Here is a 20,234-nt window from a genome sequence, read left to right as displayed (position 1 = left end):
GGCAAAACAAGCATAAATGTTGACAAATATATTTCACAGTAAAACACAAACAGACATCAGTTATTGTTGCCTATTCTCTTCAACAAAGTGTGACGCACAGAAAATTACTTGGAAAAAGTTTTGAGTTTATTACATGACAGTCTTCATACAAAAGCATGATATATTATCGACAGTCTAATACAGTTCTCTAAAAAATATTGAATGAATGAGGAATAGCTGTTTTGACAGCTTCTGAATGCAATAGCATTCTGATACAGTAAATCAATAATACCTTTCTGGTAGAAATTTGGTATGAACTAAACACAGGACAGTGATGCTTCTCCTGGTCGAGCTGCCCGTTTGTATCAAAATTGGTATACAGTACTGTGCAGAAGTCTCGGGCAATCGAGAAAAGTAGGTATAAAGCTATAGTATTTATCTAAGCTGTAAGTGGTCATTTGCTCAGGAAAAACACCATATGACATTACAATGGATACAAAACAACCTTAACACATTGACTGCCACGCTTCTATCTTTCAATGTATGATCACTGCCGCCAGTCTAAGCCTATGGAGATGTTCACCTTCTTTGCAGGACTATAACTTTTTAAATTGTATTGCTAAATTGACATTACTATGGCCCATTCAACATCGATTATCTATCGTTCAGGATGTAGGAACGTTATACTTTTTCATTCATAGATTCATACGAAAATACCGTCTAGAATATAAGTATGTTTTTATCGTTTTCTGCAGTAATTCCTAGAACGCTAGTTATAGGCCTAAACGCATAATATAGATTATCGATTGCAGTTTATTCGCGAATCACGATACACGCTATATTAAAAAATCCAACTGAATACGATCCTAAACGTTATGACTAATCATGCGCGGATGAAAGGGGGGGGGGGGGTCGTTTATAATTCTGTGATCGTCAGTAAATGCTTTATGTAGTATGGGTGATATATTGATCAGAGCGGTTCGCATTGAAAAGAATAAACAATCAAGCTGAAAGTAACGTTACTGTCCTCTTACCGTTCGCCGATGAGACTGGAGGAAAAAGATCCCACTTATTTGACGTCGATCGACTAGATCCATTTCCGGTTTGTATGGCGCGATAAACACCCAAATCATATTGATTATTGAGTTATGGCAGCGATCCATATACACGGATGTGTGTCTAGAGTCCCGCAACAATATGCGACTGCCGGACGGATCACCAGATCCATTTCCGGTTGTAACTCGCCCGATCATCCACCAGGCGGCGGTATTGAAGCGTTGCACTGTTGTGCAGAGTCCCACTGTCTCAGCAGAGGCTGGGTGGCGGAATTATGAATACCATGGCGAAAAAATTAAATGTGATCTCATTAACGTCGTACACCGTGGTTTGGCAGAATTCGCATGACCAGCAAACCCGTCGTACAACGTGATTGGCGGTCAATGTGTTAATACAATAATAAAAATAAACAATTATTACTTGTGTTTTCCCCCAAAATATTGTGAGAGGGCTAGAGGAACACATATGGTTCCCTAGCCCCTAATCGAGACAATTGACAATTTGGACAAAAATTGTTAACTTTCGTCTTTTCAACTTTTACAACTTCAATGTGTCTTTTGAGTGCCGCTGCTGCAAGGCAGGAGCACGGGTAAGACCTGAGACAAGATTTAGGGTTTGCTCCACAAAACAAAAATGGCCCCGTAGTGACAACTGTGCAAGGGTCCATTCCAAATTATCAACAGTGGGCAGCGGCACAGTTGTCTTGATTAGGGGCCACGTTCCCAAACAACACCTCAAGGCACACCAGCCATTCCCTGTTCTGGATTTGTTCAATTCCACCAGCAGCACACCTGAATCAACTTAATAGAGGTGTTGATTAACTGCGCCAGGTGTGCTGGTGGTGGAATTTAACAAATTCAGAACATGGAATGAAACAGTCAGGGGTGCCTCGAAACCCATGTTTTTCTAGCACTTTCACAACATAATTTGGAAAACACAAGAAATTCTTGTTTCTTTTTATTGTATTAAAGTTGATTTATATTTATTCTAATATTAAATTGTGTATTTTTCTGAGCAAATTAACACTTACTGCCGAGATAAATACTGCAGCTTTAAACCTAATTTTCTCAGGTGGCCAAAGGTTTTGCACAGTACTGTAGCTATAATCTGTGTCCTTCAGAGGCAATCAGTCCTTAGGGCCGGTGCTCAAGTCCCTGGCGTGGTTGTCGTTGGGTTATCTGGTTCCTCGACTTGGAATGCAAGAGAGGCACATTTTGTGTTGCTTGTCACGGGGTGGACGGGTGGTCATCACTCCGCCCTCTAACCCTCATGTTCAACAAGCTTCTGTCGTGTCATCAGCACTATCTCCTCCATCACCTCTGGCTTTAAGATGTCCTTGATCTACAAAACAAAATAACAGGCAGTCAGATAAATAGATACTACAGATAAATAAATGGACAGATAAATATAAACAGACAGATAGACAGACAGACAGATAAGACAGACACTTCACTTCGAAGAGCACAAACATCATACAGATCATGTACTACATCGCACATCGGAGGGATTCTGAAGTGATCTGAAAGAGCTCTTTTAACATGGCTGTATACGTGTCCTTTACCTCCATCACCTTGGACACAAGTAACCCCTTACCTGGTGTGAGAGAAGACTCATAACATCTTACCTGGTGTGAGAGAGAAGACTCATAACATCTTACCTGGTGTGAGAGAGAAGACTCATAACAGTACAGGACGCTGGTGTCATACAGCAGCACTTTCTGTGCTGCCAGGGCCAGCAGGCAGTTCCTCAACCTGGAGATCACCTCGCGATCTGACAGGGAGACAGCCTGAGATGAGATGAGAGAGAGGAGAGAGAGAGAGAGAGAGAGAGAGAGACACACATAAATAACACAGTAAGGAAGACAACACATAGATCAACACTTGCAAGATGGTTAGATGGCGAAAAAAGTACACATAGATCATTTATAATTTGATGAAATGTAAATAACTTTTGGATAAAAACAAGATATTGAGAGCACACAAATATAAAAGAAAATAGAGAAAATGTCTTTCACATTTCAATGAAAACACAATATTAAAAACATGATCACTCCATGGCAAGAAGGTGTCCAATTTATTCTTTAAAATTATCAATTCCAATGGGGGACTCTAGCTTAGAATGAAAAAGTCACGAGACGACATAAAATGTATTTGTATGCCCTTATGTCCTTTATTAATTGGGTGGAACTATTTATGATCCACTATAGCATGCTGCGGACATAATGTGCTCCAATGAGCACCCGGACTAGTTGGGACTGTGGTGTTAAAACACCCTGTTGGCTGAAGCTAAAGCAGCTTTATAGCTAAACCAAAGTTAGCTAGTCAGAGTTGTAATGTTACAATGTGTCAATGTAACCGAAACAGCATGAGCTAAGCTATCTAACATTGATGAGCGTCTCCAGCAGTTACAGATGTCCCCAAATGTTGTTTCCATTTCAACAAATGACATACAGTATGCATTTTCATTGCATACCATTTCCAGTATGACCACCAAAGTAATCTATTCCGATCTATTTCTCATTCTCACCTCAAAATTGGCGTACTAAAATGTCTAGCTCCAGTCTGTGTTGAGGCAAAACATCATATCTCCCTTGGCCAGCTGGGTGTTAACACTTTAATCGCCAGGGTTAAATTAATAATTTACCATCCCTCGCCAGCCCTATTTAACATGGAGAAGTTCCCCTTCTTTGCAGGGCTATAACTTTTTAAATTCTATTGCTAAATTGCCATTATTATGGCCCATTCAATGTCCTATATGTATTGTTCAGGGTGTAGCAACGTTAAACTTTTTCATTCACATATTCATACTAAAATATGGTCTAAAGTATAAGTATGTTTTTATCGTTTTCTGCAGCTTTCTTCAGAACGTGATTTATAGCCCTAAATGCATTATATTGATGATCAAATACAGTTTGGTAGGAATCTGTGCGAGATAAAAAATTTCAAATGGACGTGCTTCTAGAAGTTTCTACGTATCATCTGATAATGACCGGATGGGCGGGGGATCGTTTATAATTCCGTGGGCAGCGTTAGATGATTCATCCAGAGTGGGTCATATGTTCATCAGAGCAGTTAGTAAAGAACACGTTAGAATATAACGCTGAATCTTACCGTGGCTTCCTCGCGCCGCTGGCAGATGAGCGTGGAACAGAATTTTTTCTATTATGGGATGTAGAAATGCCCGATCCATTTCCAGGTTGTATAATAGTATATACGTCCAAATCATGTTGTTTTTTCGAGTTATTTGCACCGATCGATGTTCACTGTATCAAGACGGAGTCTCTCTAACGATAGCGAGTGGCCGGACCACATATGGATGAGCACTACCGGTTCAAAGGTTAATATCCGGTTGGCGATCTGCCGATCGGCCACCAGATGGCGCTCTTGAACCGCTAGAGAGTTGAGAGGAGATCAGCAGTGTGTCTCAGGGCTTCGGAAAGGAAATATGATTTCGATGACAGATTTTTGAAATATTGACATCAAAGACGAGTTACGGCAGAATGAGCATGGCTAGGAATGACGAGTTCCGGCGTTTTCGGCGGTTAAAGTGTTAATAGTTCCCCCTTTCGGCAGATATTTTGCTACCCATGCGGGAGAGCCGGATGTTGTTACACTCTCACCTCCAGACTGGTGTGGAAGCCCCCAGCATCCTCGTCCTGCTGCCCCGGGGTGGGGTACAGCCACACGAAGCCGTTGTTGCCCAGGATGATGGAGGCGCCGCAGGGAAGGTTGTGGAAGTGGGTCTTCTGCCTCTTGATCAGTGAGGGAGACAGCTGCACCAGCACACCTTGGCCCAACTGATGTTGACAGAGATGAAAAGTAATACGAATAATATCAGCGGGTGGATAGTAGGCTTGGTGAAAAGGTTATCATGTTGTCACTGTATGTTTCCTTCTAGTCTCATTCCTTTATATTTGTCGCTTGTTGAATGTTATGTTATTCAGTCTTATTCCTTTATATTTGTCGCTTGTTGGATGTTATGTTATTCAGTCTTATTCCTTTATATTTGTCGCTTGTTGGATGTTATGTTATTCAGTCTTATTCCTTTATATTTGTCGCTTGTTTAATGTTATGTTATTCAGTCTTATTCCTTTATATTTGCTTGCTTGTTGAATGTTATGTTATTCAGTCTTATTCCATTATATTTGTCGCTTGTTTAATGTTATGTTATTCAGTCTTATTCCTTTATATTTGTCGCTTGTTATGTTATTCAGTCTTATTCCTTTATATTTGTCGCTTGTTGAATGTTATGTTATTCAGTCTTATTCCTTTATATTTGTCGCTTGTTGAATGTTATGTTATTCAGTCTTATCCCTTTATATGTCGCTTGTTGAATGTTGTTATTCAGTCTTATTCCTTTATATTTGTCGCTTGTTGAATGTTATGTTATTCAGTCTTATTCCTTTATATTTGTCGCTTGTTGAATGTTATGTTATTCAGTCTTATTCCTTTATATTTGTCACTTGTTGAATGATATGTTATTCACCAGTACTGAGCAGAACTCTCCTTATTCTGTGTGAGTTCTGGAGCTCGGCTGTAGCCAGCGTGGCTTCTAGAGATCCAGAACTCACCACTACTGCAAAAAAAAAAAAATTAAAAAAAATTAAAAAAAAAATATGAAAATAAAGACATTTCCACAGAGCTTCTTCCCCTTTCTTCAACAGCAGTTTTCACTTGTAATGAACAGACAGATTTCACATTGTAAGAATTATCAGTTTAGACAAGAATGTACTTTCAATCCAGCCTCGTCTGACTGCTGTTCGGTGCTACTCCAAGCGCACAGTACACACTAGGGGCAGCATCAAGCAAAACAGCAGTAAAACAAGAAGAACCTGGATTAAAAGCAAATTTTTTACTTAATGTTTTTTTTTGTTCGAATTTTATTTTTTGAAAACCATGCATATATGACCTGCAGTTTCATCTATGTGGAAATGCCTTTATATTTTATCTCTAAAAGTCACACTGTAACCTCCTGAACTTGAATACAGTAATGAGTAATGATAGTTCTGGTCAGAGCTAGTTATTCACATGCATGACAGATATTGACACATATTTTGTAGTATCCCAATAATTACGGTACATGGCCAAAAACCTTACCATTATATACTTTAGTTTTTCACATGACCTTTCTATGTTAATATCTGATATATACAGTATATCATATGTATATATAAATATGGCTTTTGAACATTCAATTTGGCTTCTTACTGAAAGCAGAAAGGGGGTTCATTGGGTATTTATTTTCAGCACATCCTCAAACAGGAGGAACCCAAGCAACCAACCAACCAAGTACAAAGCTTCTTCCCCATCAGGAATACACACGCACAACTTACTATTTATTATGTGCTCCGACTTTATCATCGTCATGGAAAAACTTTAACGTGACAAACCATCAACATTGTTTCACTGCCCGCCCCTAGTAATGGTATAGACATGTATATGGTCACAACTTACCTTCCCATACTTCAAACTGCGGGTGTGCAGCGACAACGCTCCATCTGAGAAGACTGACTGCACCTCTGCCTGAGAGAGCAAGTCGAGGAATAAACACCCCAGATGAACTTTAAAAGAGTCAAATCTGAATCTATTCCTTCATAAGAATTTCTCGGATGCCAATAATTGTGTGACATGCGTGTTTTTGTGAATCATTTCTTTGAACACAACACTGGATCGAGGGTCAAAACTGGCAACGTTCTAGTCACAGACCCACTTCTCCAACCTTCAGGCTGAGCTGCTCTGTGGGCCTTTCCAAGCCAGCAGGGTCAGCTGTTAAGTGTGTCTGTGAACATATCTGCTGTTGCTGATGTTGTGGACTAGTTGTAGACCCAATAGATGTAGTATAATACAAGCACAGGTGAGAGTAGGTCTGAACGGTGCTGAGAGTGGGTGGGCGAAGGTGGTTCTAGATAACCTTGCCAGGGTGTCATCAACAAAACATTTATGGTGGGAGGTGCCCACTTGTTATACCTAATGATATACCCCCCCCCCTTCCTTAACATCTAAACTAGGTACATACTTAAAAGGAACACACCAACATTATGGGAAATGTGCTTACAGTCAGTCGAAGAAGAGGATAAGATACCAATTTCCTCTCTGTATGTTCAGTAGAAAGCTATCCAGCTGCAAGCTAGCCTAGCTTAACACAAATTAATGGAAGCGGAATAGTGGATACAGACCACTATTTTTGGCCAACAGCTAGACTAGCTGGTCGTATCTGCTTCCATTCATTTGTGCTAAACTAGGATAGGATTTGTTAGTTATTGCTCTTCAACACATGTGTCACATTGTGGAGTTAGTTATTTCTCAACAGACATGTGTCACATTGTGGAGTTAGTTATTGCTCTTCAACACACGTGTCACATTGTGGTTAGTTATTGCTCTTCAACACACGTGTCACATTGTGGAGTTAGTTATTGCTCAACAGACATGTGTCACATTGTGGAGTTAGTTATTGCTCTTCAACAGACATGCGTCACATTGTGGAGTTAGTTATTGCTCTTCAACAGACATGCGTCACATTGTGGAGTTAGTTATTGCTCTTCAACACACGTGTCACATTGTGGAGTTAGTTATTGCTCTTCAACACACGTGTCACATTGTGGAGTTAGTTATTGCTCAACAGACATGTGTCACATTGTGGAGTTAGTTATTGCTCTTCAACAGACATGCGTCACATTGTGGAGTTAGTTATTGCTCTTCAACAGACATGCGTCACATTGTGGAGTTAGTTATTGCTCTTCAACACACGTGTCACATTGTGGAGTTAGTTATTGCTCAACAGACATGTGTCACATTGTGGAGTTAGTTATTGCTCAACAGACATGTGTCACATTGTGGAGTTAGTTATTGCTCTTCAACAGACATGTGTCACATTGTGGAGTTAGTTATTGCTCTTCAACACACGTGTCACATTGTGGAGTTAGTTATTGCTCTTCAACACACGTGTCACATTGTGGAGTTAGTTATTCCTCTTCAACACACGTGTCACATTGTGGAGTTAGTTATTGCTCAACAGACATGTGTCACATTGTGGAGTTAGTTATTGCTCTTCAACAGACATGTGTCACATTGTGGAGTTAGTTATTGCTCTTCAACAGACATTTGTCCTACAGTTTGCCTAAAATGTAATGTTCCCAAGAGGATCAATAAAGACATATTTGTGTTATATAAATACATATATATTATAAATATAAATGTTAAGCCTTCCTTGTTGTAATTCTGGGGCACAGCTACCTTTGGGTACATCAGTTTCAGGAAAAGTGTAGGACAAATGTAGAAACCTTTTCCCCACAATGTGCAATTGAAACTGGTCAGCATTACTGTTCGATTTGGCATCACAACAACAGTTTGCTGATGTGTTGTACCACCACCTCCATCAAATGGGTGACTCAGCCTCTAATACATTGTCCTAATGACATCACATCTTGTGGTAAATGGGAGGATACACTGATGAGGTCTCCCTCCTGGAGGTAGTCTCTCATGGTCAGCTCATCCTCTGCCGACCTCCTCCTCTATAAAAAGACAGACAGATTCAATGATTAGGGGTATCCTGGTGGCTCTGTTAGTCGACATTTTTAAGAAGCCTCTCTAATTTGTCACAAACTGGGAGTCCTATCACTATCAGTTCATCCAAAAACACTTGAACTAGTGTTTTGGTTTCTGAAATATTTAACCAGTATTTTGGTTTAGGGTTAGTTAGTTGTGTTTTGTTGTGGGGATATTGGAGGCAGAACATTTTAGCATTTGTTAGCATTGTGCTAAGCATGCTGGTGGAATTCAGTGGTGGGCTTGACTTCCAGTAGTATGCTGGCCATGATTTGAACAAATGCTAAAACGTTCTGCTTCCAATATCTCAAGCAACGGATGCAAGTGCTTTAAATGAGGGGCGACAGGACTCCCACAATACTCACAACTGAAATAATACTGATAAGCATGATTGCATTCATTTGTAAAAGGCAAACTGTGTGAAAAACGCAAACTTAAGAGGTTTATCGATTTAATGGACTGTTAGTTTGAGGACAACCCTACCTAGTACACACATGATTATTAGTTGAGGATAACCCTACTTACTGTAGTATACACTTGAGGACAACCCTACATAGTACACACATGACTTAACCTATCTAGCTACTCACCAGCTCTCCTCCAGGTAGATTAACAGAAGACAGCAGGAGAACTGAATCCAGTCTGGAGTTGGTCTCCACCTTCCATCGCTTCTGTTGTACCTAAAACATGACACAGAAACACATACATTCACACACGTACCACACTACCAAATGGTTAACCGTTTCACTGAGACAATACAGAAGGTGCCACACAACAAAGGGTTAATGGTTAACCATTTCACTACCACTACAGAAGGTTAACCCTTTCATTACCACACTAGACGGTTAACCCTTTCACTGCCACACTACAGACGGTTAACCGTCTGTAGTGTGGTAGTGAAAGGGTTAATGGCAAACTACTTCCACATAGTTCACCTTGATCATCATAACCATACTATTATACCAAATACATTGTGGGGATTTTTGTGGTGGAGAAATTGTAGCGGTCTGTCTAAATAATGTTTTCACACAGGTTTATATAAAAAAAAAGAAAAAAAAAGGCAGCTGTCAATGAGTACAGTGCTCATCTCGTTAACTTACTTCATTACAGTGAGATTGTGAGAACTCAAAGTATTTGTACTTGGTGAACAATAAAAGGCATTGGTGCCTCAGGAATTACATCAAACACACAGTAATGTAGTATTACCTCTAACACACAGTAATGTGTTATTATATTACCTCTAACACACAATTGTATGTATTGAGCTGTACTGTACTGTACCCATTCTGCAATCTGTTAATAAAGTTTTCAATCAATCACACAGTAATGTAGTAATTTATTACCTCTGTGATCCGGCCGACAACGACATCTCCGACCTCACCATTGAATCTGAAAAAGACGTGACAAAATGATGATATTCACACAGTTTACACAATCATCATAACAAAATGTCCTCCCACTAGATAACGGTTAGGCATCCAGTAAGCTAGCTGATAGACACAACCTTGTGTTATGAGGTGAAATACAATAGGCCAGAAAACAAATGCTCGCCATTTGGCTTTTTACACTAAATTGGTTAAAATATTCAGTTGATCGTTTGTAAAAAGTGCAATGTTTATAATCCCAGCACTGTTTGCATATGGTTTTTCCTCAAACTGAGCTACGCAATCTAACACGTAATAGACCTGTCGCTAAACAACGCCCCAAAATAGAATTTGTCCAATCATATCACAGGAAAAACTTCGCTGCAGAAAACTCGGTCAACAGTAGAAAAGCCATTTGTGGGCTGCATCAAACCAGACGGCTGTGATCAAAACCACTGTGTAAGAGTTCAGTTTATATGTTATTATCTACCTAATATCCGATGGTGAAACGCTGTGCGTGGGGTACCTGTCATTCGGACACCAGGTACCCTGAAAGACTGGATGGAGTATATTTCATACCTTTCCCGAAGCCCAAACGAAAACTAGAGAAATGCAAGCGATGGATTATGTTGTGTCGTCGACCACATACACAAGTGAATGTGAAGACCATTTGACTTATGTTTGCTCAAAGGTAAGGTAAATTCATAAAGACATAATATTTGACGGCATGTATTAGAAACGTAGACCAAACTATTAGTTTGCTAACGTTTGACTTTGACTGCGAACTAGCTCTCGTATATCCAGCCCAGTTAGCTAACGTTAGCAGCTAGCTAACGTTAGCTGCCAACATGTAACGATACCGCAGATATTTCTGCATCATAACGTGAGCCTTCTGTATCATAAGGTTAGCTTTCTGCATCATAACGTGAGCCTTCTGTATAGCTTTCTGCATCATAACATCAGCAACGTTACCGCAAGCCGGGTGCATAACAGTGGAAATGATGACCAATGAAGGATTTGGGGTGCTTTTTCAATGTATGTGATGTATAGATTGGGGGGAGGTGACCACAGCTAAAACGGTGAGATCGAAATGTGGATGGAAGACGGTGATAGAACGGTGACCAGTGGATTGAATACACTGCCAGCGAGGGTGTTTGTTGACATTCCTTGTAAGAACATCTGAGATAAGAGCGAGTGTACTGTCTCCCAGAGCAGGAGGGAGAGAGGTTCATCTTAATGAAACGTGAAATGTGTGTAAAGGTTATTAACGCAGTTGTCATGACAACACGTCGCATGACAACCAGAAGGCGGGGCCGTCGTTGCGACGACGAACATCTATAAGTCGAACGGTGTTTCCGGGTGTAGGGCAGACTAAAATCTGACTGAGACTAAGAGGGAAGGAACCAGGAGAGACTCTCTCTCCTCCACCACGGAGGGGGGGGGAAGGGAGAATGCCACATCATCATTAGCTTCGGCTACCACGAGGATGGTCTTGGCTAACGAACAGGCCTGACCACTGTTGGACTGAGAGACAGAGGGACAATAGACTGGACTGAAAGATCATTAGATAGACTGAACACACCTAAAGGTCATTAGAATAGACTCTTCAAGGACAATACAATCTGTTAACATCTGAGCTGAGGTTTCTGTTTATAGCAATAAAACAACGCTTTTCCTCATAAGGTATTTCACGGTGTCGAAGTGTCGAATTCTTACGGAGGTGGAGAATTATTATGGTTTGCGGATTGTACTAACGGGGTGAGATAAGGATCTTATCTGCCAGTATAGGAGACGTCAGGACCATTAAAATGACACAACGCAGAGGAATTGGATGGAGAGCCAAGCAGACGAAGACGTGATACTGGCCAAATTGATCAGGATCTAACACCAACAAGGACAGTTATAGATGTAATGTAGTGACCACCATTGATAGTATAAAGAACTGGCTAACAGACAACAGAATACTAATAACATGAATACTACTACATGCACTAAGAATGCTCGATGCACTTCAGATGCCATAGTGCCACTTGAAACCAGTAACAACAGGGACAACGATGTAAACAGTAAATAAGTCCTAGACTTTTCGTTTTATCCCTGACAAGGCAAACACAAATGTTGATCTGTCAAAGTTGTTATGTTTGTCGTCAATAAAATCCACTTTGAGCTGCATTTTATGTATGAAAGATGCTCCATAAATGAACTATTATTATTATCCGTCTATGCTTGGCTAATACTCAGCTTTTTGTGTTTTTTTTCACAGAATGAGGTGTGCTTTACAATCATGTCATTAACTGAATCATATTCTTCTCTCCTCATTCACCTCTCTCCTCATTCACCTCCCCCTCATCCATCACCCCTCTCTCCTCCCCTCTTACTCCAGATGAGGAGTGCCGGCCTGTGGGCACCAGGCTCCCCCAATGGAAGGTGGACATTACTAGAAAGCTAAACAGAATGCTTAAATAGGAATGTTAGAGGTTCTAGAAGGGACTACTATGACATCATCACCAACGTTCCAGAATGATCGGGCAGAACTAAGGTTCTAGAATGTACTGCCATGACATCATCACACACGTTCCAGAATGTTCGGGCGGCACTAATTTTCTAGAATGTTCCTAACAATAGGTCTGTGGGTGAATTATGTACCATTACAACTACAGTACTGTATTAAGTTTCAAAAGAAAAAGTACAGTGCATATTCTATAGGGTGTTCTTGTATTTCAGTGCATTCAACCCTCGATTGACCTGAAGGTTGTTAAAGTGGTCCAGTTATGCTGCTCTGTGTCCCTCAGATTGCTGGTTTACAATGTTAAAGTACTTAATCTTCATCAACAGTTGCTGATATTGCAAATGTCAACAGACCAGGCTATTAATCCATAATGGAGGTACTAGAAGAATATAATGTTAAATTACCATAGATGTATCACAACAACACATGATATTGTTCGCTATTCCAGTTTATATCGTACATCCATTTGTGTAACTGTAAATCCATGTATATTTATTGTATATATTAAAAATAGTGGCTATTTATGTACACTTTAGTTGTGGGTTTTCTTTTCTAATCAGAGTGATCTATCTTGAGAATGTGTTGTATATGCATTTATTTATATAAATATATAGTATAACTTATACTTAGTGTTATAAGAAAAGCTATGTCCTGACCTGTATACCCATTTACTGTGATTTACAGGTATTTTGGTAAATGGTAAATGGCTGTATTTATATAGCGCTTTTATCCAAAGCGCTTTACAATTTGTTTCTCACATCTTACCCATTCACTCACACATTCACACACCGACGGTGGAGGCAACCATGCAAGGTGCCAACCTGCTCATCAGTGTCTTGCTCAAGGACACTTCGACACGCTGCCCGGGAGGAGCGAGAATCAAACCGGGAACCTCCGGATTACCAGACGACTGCTCTACTCCCAAGCCACTGTCACCCCCTATATTAGGTCTATTTTATTATTAGGTATTTTTACTTTGGTCTCTATCACTATACATTTATAGTTAGTGTAATCAATCATTTGACCTGATGTACACTAGAATGTGCAGCATACCATTCTCTGACGTCTCACCCCTTTATGGAGGATTGTTGGCATATTTACCTGGGTCACAAAAGAACCAACATAGCATGTTTACAAAAGAGGTGGATTATTCTAGCTCGTATACTGCGTTTGACCACTAAACTAAATGTATCAGCAATAGTAATTATGGATTATCGTCATAGTTCTTGTAATCTTCAATCAAGTCAACTGTAAGTAATGCTTGAGACGTTATCTATAGCTAATGCTTGCATCACCATGGAGGTCTAAGGTAAATGTGTATCTCATGAACGTACTTTTCCACTGCATATTGTAACCCTCTCTGTCTGCTTCTAGATGAAATATTTGTGTTATCTTTAAAAAACAGGTCTATTACCTGCTGTGGTAAATCTCCAGCGGAATAAGCCCCTTTCGTGACTGTGAAGCAAGGCTTGCATCACAGTCAGGAAAGGGGCTGCGTGCAGCCATCGTCAACAAGAGTCATTTACACGGTCGGCTCTGTGTCCGAGTTTTCAAAGGGGGCGTGGCTTAGCGATAGGTCATGCAAAAAATTAAGTGACCTGGCAGGATCATAGGAAAAATCATAGCCTGAATTTTAGTATGACAGGTCACCTGCAAATGCAATCACGTGTCAGATTGCATAGCTCAGTTTGAGGAAAAGATGATAAACGTTGCAACAAGTAAATGCTCAGTATTATGAGCTGTTAAATAAATTCTGAGCTATGCTAGTCCATCTGTCGTAGACCTACTACTACTTTCACCATGTTTAGGGAGTGGGTACCCGAATTAATGAATGAACACTTTATTTAACAGATTGCAGAATGGGTACAATACAGTACGGCTCAATACACACAATTGTTAAGGGGATGCAGACCAGAGAAAGACGTTTGTCTTGTTTACATCAGGGTCCCCCATTTTCAATTCATAGTGACATTTATGAGTGACATACACAACATACATGACATTTACCTGGTCTTGAGCGGTCGGACACATATCAATTTGTTCACTCTCTCCACCTCTCCTGCAACCGAAGCTGTCAGTTTCTCCTCATCCATGTAAGTGCCATGGCCTCTGGAGAGAGAATACAACAACAATGTATGACAGTACAGGTAGCATGTTGACTGTGCCATGGCCCCTGGAGAGAGAAAACAACAACAATGTATGACAGTGTAGGTAGCATGTTGACTGTGCCATGGCCACTGGAGAGAACAAACAACAACAATGTATGACAGTGTATGTAGCAGCATGTTGACTGGTGGCCACCGGTGTTTTCGGATTGTGCGCCAGCTCTACCCAGTTCATTTACGAGCGCAAATTTGACAGCTACGGTTACTCGCCTCATGAAACCTGTATCTGAAGTTATGACATCGCCTGGAACAACTAGATCTTTTCGACCAGAAGCCGGTGTTGACAAAGATACTTGTTTCCGAAGAGTTGGCAATCTCATGTCAGCAGCCATGCTTGCTGCGTCTCCCTGCAGATTGTTTTGGCGCTTTAAAGTGACGTCAGCAGCACCCGACTCCCAGGAAATAATCGTGGAAAGAATTAATACTTTAGTTTCTTCTTTTTCTGTCTCTCCTTTACTCACGAGGCAATTTACCAACTCGAACAAAAATATTTATAGTATACATGCATGATGTTGTTGCCGATGAAGAAAGTTGAGCTCTTTGTTGATTCACTCGGACAGAAGGCGACGTTTTTTGTGAGACTTCTCCAAACGTGTCTGGCTCCATCTTGTGGGAAAGAGGTGAAAGGGCAGGGATTTATTTACTAACGAGAGTTTTCTCAGATTAATGAGTGAGTGAATGAATGAATGAATGAATGAATGAATGAATGAATGAATGAATGAATGAAAACTTTATTTAACAGATTGCAGAATGGGTACAATACAGTACGGCTCAGTACATACAATTGTTAAGGGGATGCAGACCTGAGAAAGACGTTTGTCTTGTTTCCATCAGGGTCCCCCATTTTCAATTCATATAGACATTTATGACATACATAACATACATGACATTTATGGCATAGGGACATATAGGTATTTAGTACTGATACATTTGTGACATAGGCGGTATTCAAATATACAGTACTGTTACCCCTAGATCCTGACAGAGTATATACATATGATGGGGAGGGGACTGTACATTAGGAGGGGGTGGGTGGGTGGGAGGGGAATATACATACGGCGGGGAGGGAATATATACATGCGGTGGGGAGGAGACTGTCTATTAGGAGGTGGTGGGGGTTTTGGGCATTTACGGTGGCCAGTTTCGAATTGCAGCCTCCCGTAGGTGCTCTTTAAGGGCGGTTTTGAATGTGGGCAGGGATTCACATTCCTTTACAGCTTTGGGTAGGGCGTTCCACATTGTTGTGGCATAATTGCGAAACGTGTTTAGTCCCTTGTTTGAGCCGAATCTGGGTTTAACATGATTTGTTGAGCTTCCTCTGGTGTAGTGGTTGTGGTATTCACTGACCTTTGGGAAGTATTTTGACATGTACATGGGCACCCCGGTCGTATAGTGTATCTTGTAGACCAGGCCCATTGCAAGTTGCTGTACTCTGTCGTCTACTCTAAGCCATCCTAGGTTGGCAAAGTGGGCAGGGGTGAGGTGGGTTCTGGGGTTCAGGTCAAGTAGTAGTCTGACCAGTTTGTTTTGTGATGTTTGTAATTTTGTTTTAAGCGCCTTTGAGGTGCTTTGGTACCATGAGGTGCACGCATAGTCATAGTACCCTTGAATGAGTGCTCCTGCCAGAGTCCTCAGGGTATTCTTGTTTACCAGAGAGGAGATCCGGTACAAGAATCTAGTTCGTTGGTTGACTTTTTTTATTACATTGGATGCCATTTTGTCACAGGAAAGATTTGCCTCTAGGATGGAACCCAGGTAGGTAATTTCGTCTTTCCTTGTGACAATATTGTCACCCACTGTAACTGAGAAGCCGTCGGTCTTGCTGAGTTTGTTATTTGAACCGAAGAGAATGGACTCTGTTTTGCCCATGTGTAATGATAGTTTGTTATCAGCGAGCCATATGCAGATTTTGCCTAGTTCCGTGCTGAGGGTTTTTTCAACCTGCAATTTGTTCTTGTCAGAGACCAGTAGGGCTGAGTCGTCCGCAAACAGGAACAAGTTGCAGTCACAGGCTGACGACATGTCATTTGCATAAATTAGGAAGAGTAGCGGTCCTAGTATGCTTCCTTGTGGAACACCACAGCTCACTGTGAGGGGGGGGGATAGAGTACCGTTTACCTCTACCATCTGTTCTCTCCCCTCCAGGTAGGATTGCATCCAGCTCACTGATAGGCTATCAAAACCAATTGCTTTTAGCTTGTCCATTAGAATGGAGTGATTGACAGTGTCGAAGGCCTTTTGTAGGTCCAGCATGACCATGCCGCAGTATTTGCCAGCGTCCACCTCTTGTTTGATGTGGTCGTTCAAATAGAGGAGGCATGTGTCAGTGGAGTGGGACGTTCTGAAGCCAGATTGGAATTCGTAGATTAGGTTTTTTTCCGCCAGGTACTTTTCGACCTGTTCGTAGACTATTTTCTCCATGACTTTCGAGATGGAGGTAAGAATAGAAACAGGGCGGTAGTTGCCTGGGTCTAATTTGCTGCCCTTTTTGTGTAGAGGGGTCACTCTCGCAATTTTGAAGTCCTTGGGGACGTGCCCCTGTTTTATAGAGAGGTTTATTATGTGTGTGATGACTGGGGTGATGGCGGCTGCTGCGTCTCTGAGGAATTTGGAGGGGATGTTGTCATGGCCAGTGGCCTTGTTAGGTTGGAGGGCGCTCAATTTTTTGAGTACCTCATCGGTTGTTACCATTTCAAGTTTGAAGTCGTCTTTGTGGACCCCTAGGTTTTTGTAGTATGCTACTATGTGTTCTACCCCATAATGCCCTGAGTGGGAGGGTAGTTTGTTTACCAGTGTTGTGGCTATGTTTGTGAAGAAGATGTTTAAGTAATTGGCTACATCCAGCTTGTCTGTGATGAGCGTGTTGTCCGTCTTTATGTTTATGTTTGAGAATCTGGTTTTAAGTTTTTTACTGCAGCCTAGTTGATTATTGAGTAATTTCCAAAGTTTGCGGGGTTTGTTTTTGTTTTCCTCAGTTTTGTCGTTGATGAAATTTCTTTTTGCGGTTCTGATCATGGTGTTTACGTCATTTCTTAGTCTGTTTCTTTGGATTTTTAGTTCAACCACGTGGGCTTGGAGTTCACTGTTTGAGCTTTTGGGAAAGGATTTATTAGGTTAGGACCATAGTAATATAGAATAGTCTATTATTAGGACACTTTCCATAACCAAATGGGAATTGTCGATGTTGATGACCTATGGATCAGCTTGTATTATTGTATATCGATGACAAGCTATGATGACCCAGACAGTGCTCTATCAAAAACTCATTGCCAAGTGATAGTCAGATTAGAAGTAGAAGTAGGTATAGTGTTCCTCATAGAGTCCATTATTTTAAAGGATCAATCAGGATTTGTGAATTTCAGAAAACAATTTAAAGGGGAATGTCACCCATTTTAAGAATTCACAGATGGTATGTTATTCCTGAGCCCCAGCCCAGGACAGTTTTTGTGAAAATGCACCACTCTCTCCCAAATTATTATTAAATTATTGTGACCCATCCCTAAATCAGCATACTCAAACTGACAATGTTGAGGAACAAAGGTTACGTAAGTAACCACGGTTATGTGACCCGATTAGGTCACTCCAATGTGGCTATCATTCCACGGCAGATTGATACATTCAAGTCAAGGATTTGTCTGATTCACTACTGTGTGCACCCCCCGCACAGACACCTGGTGGAAACATTTTCGACACCCTTCAAACACTGCAACAAGACTGGAGTGATCCAATCACGTCACATAACTGTGGTTACCTACATAACCTTCATTATGTTTCTCTCCATTGGATCACTCCAATGTGGGTATAGCAATACCCATTCACCTGGGAGTTGAGGTAGGAACCAACAACAGACGAGGGGTGAGCAGTCTAGGGCCGAAACAAAGCCGGCAGAGGAGCTGCCCAGAACTGCTGTCTCCACTAAGGTGAAACCATGTGGGCATGGACTGCTGTCAATAACTGGAGAACAAACGACTTGAGAACTGTTAGAACTGTCTGACTCTTAATACTAAACACTGCACGGACTCTTGTGCAGTGTGTTACTACTTTATGGATCATGTCCATATCATCACTATTATTACGGACTGATTGAATCCTGCCATTCCACTACTGTTATCCCTATTATTACTATGTTCTATTTTCTATTACTATGTTCTATGTTCATTACTGTTACTATTGGTATATGACCTCTTCTGTCTGCACCCCCCCTCCCCATGCTGCTATGACACCTGAATTCCCCCAAGGGGATTAATAAAGGAACACTTGACTTGACTTGACCTGATAGAATCTAGCAAAGGTGCCAGATGGCTGTGGCCCTCAATGCAGCCCTCCTCCTGGTAGAATGCGGCATTACTCTAACTGGCTCAGGCCTACCGGCCAAATGATACGTAGTCCCACTCCTGATTGATTGATTGATTGATTGGAAATTGTATTAACAGATTGCAGAATGGGTACAATGCAGTACAGCTCAATACACACAATTGTTAAGGGGATGCAGACCAGAGAAAGACTTTCGTCTTGTTTACATCAGGGTCCCCCATTTTCAATTCATCATAACATATATGACATACATGACATACAGATAGACAGTACTGCTGCATCTATACATTTATGACATACCAGATTTACAAATACAGTACTGTTTTTTATACAAGAAGAGTCTAAAAAGAGAGTATATACATATCCTGATGGTAGCCACTATCCAATGGGACAGGCTCTGCTTCGACAGACCTGACCCCAGGACCCGCTCCACGTAGCACACAAAGAGCTGGTCAGTTTTGCGTGATTTATGATTTATGATTTTATTTGGATCCCCATTAGCTGATGCAAAACATCAGCTACTCTTCCTGGGGTCCACACATAACATATAAACATGACAACAGATGAGACATTTCAGACAAGCAACCAAGTGGTATTAAAAATCAGAAAGTGACTATATACTTTCTATCAAACATATTACTACTATACATAGCGCATTCCTAATCATATGGAATCATACATAGAACAATATACATTACATAACAGTATATATCTCAGAGGATCTGACATGGACAACACACATAGACTCAGTCGTAAAAAAGGCGAAGCAGCGCCTCTACCACCTGAGACAGTTAAGGAAGTTCAGAGTATCGGGGAAGATACTCCAGTCCTTCTACTCCGGAGCTGTAGAGAACATCTTGACTGGAAATATCACTGCCTGGTATGGAAACAGCACGGCACAGGACAAGAAGGCCCTACAGAGAGTGGTGCGCTCAGCTGAGCGTACTACGGGTATTGCACTACCACCCCTGCAGGTCTTATATAACAAGAGGTGCAAATCCAGAGCCTGCAGAATAATGAAAGACCCTCACCACCCCAACAACAGCCTGTTCAAGCTGCTGCGGTCAGGCAAACGTCTGCGCACACCAGCAACTAGGACAGAGAGACTTTGGCTCAGCTTCTTCCCCCAGGCCATCAGAGTCTTGAACATTGAACTCTCCACGCACAAGCACACATGAGCACACACACAACACACATACTGTATACGCTCACACACTAACAGTCACTTTAGCACGAACACACACACACACTGCACACGCTCACACCAAACGGTCACTTTACAAAATGAAAAGGTCACTTTACT

The 20,234-nt window shown here is 41.2% G+C and overlaps 1 protein-coding gene across 1 annotated transcript; it reads right to left on the bottom strand.

Moving 5' to 3' along the window:
- Window positions 1-118: 118 nt before the first annotated feature.
- exosc2 (exosome component 2) lies at window positions 119-14,959 on the bottom strand. Its single transcript, XM_084324362.1, has 9 exons — window positions 14,828-14,959; window positions 14,460-14,561; window positions 9,923-9,968; window positions 9,170-9,259; window positions 8,480-8,545; window positions 6,489-6,557; window positions 4,655-4,831; window positions 2,693-2,821; window positions 119-2,376 (listed from the first exon to the last, which is right to left on the bottom strand). The coding sequence occupies exons 1-9, from the start codon at window positions 14,947-14,949 to the stop codon at window positions 2,296-2,298; spliced, it is 882 nt and encodes a 293-aa protein (XP_084180488.1). The 5' UTR covers window positions 14,950-14,959; the 3' UTR covers window positions 119-2,295.
- Between the last annotated feature and the right edge of the window lie 5,275 nt (window positions 14,960-20,234).

The sequence above is a fragment of the Notolepis coatsorum genome (assembly GCF_963971535.1).
Source record: "Notolepis coatsorum genome assembly, chromosome: 11".
NCBI classification, from domain to species: Eukaryota; Metazoa; Chordata; class Actinopteri; order Aulopiformes; family Paralepididae; genus Notolepis; species Notolepis coatsorum.
Note: the sequence above shows the minus strand (reverse complement) of the source record. Positions and strands in the feature narration are given on the sequence as shown.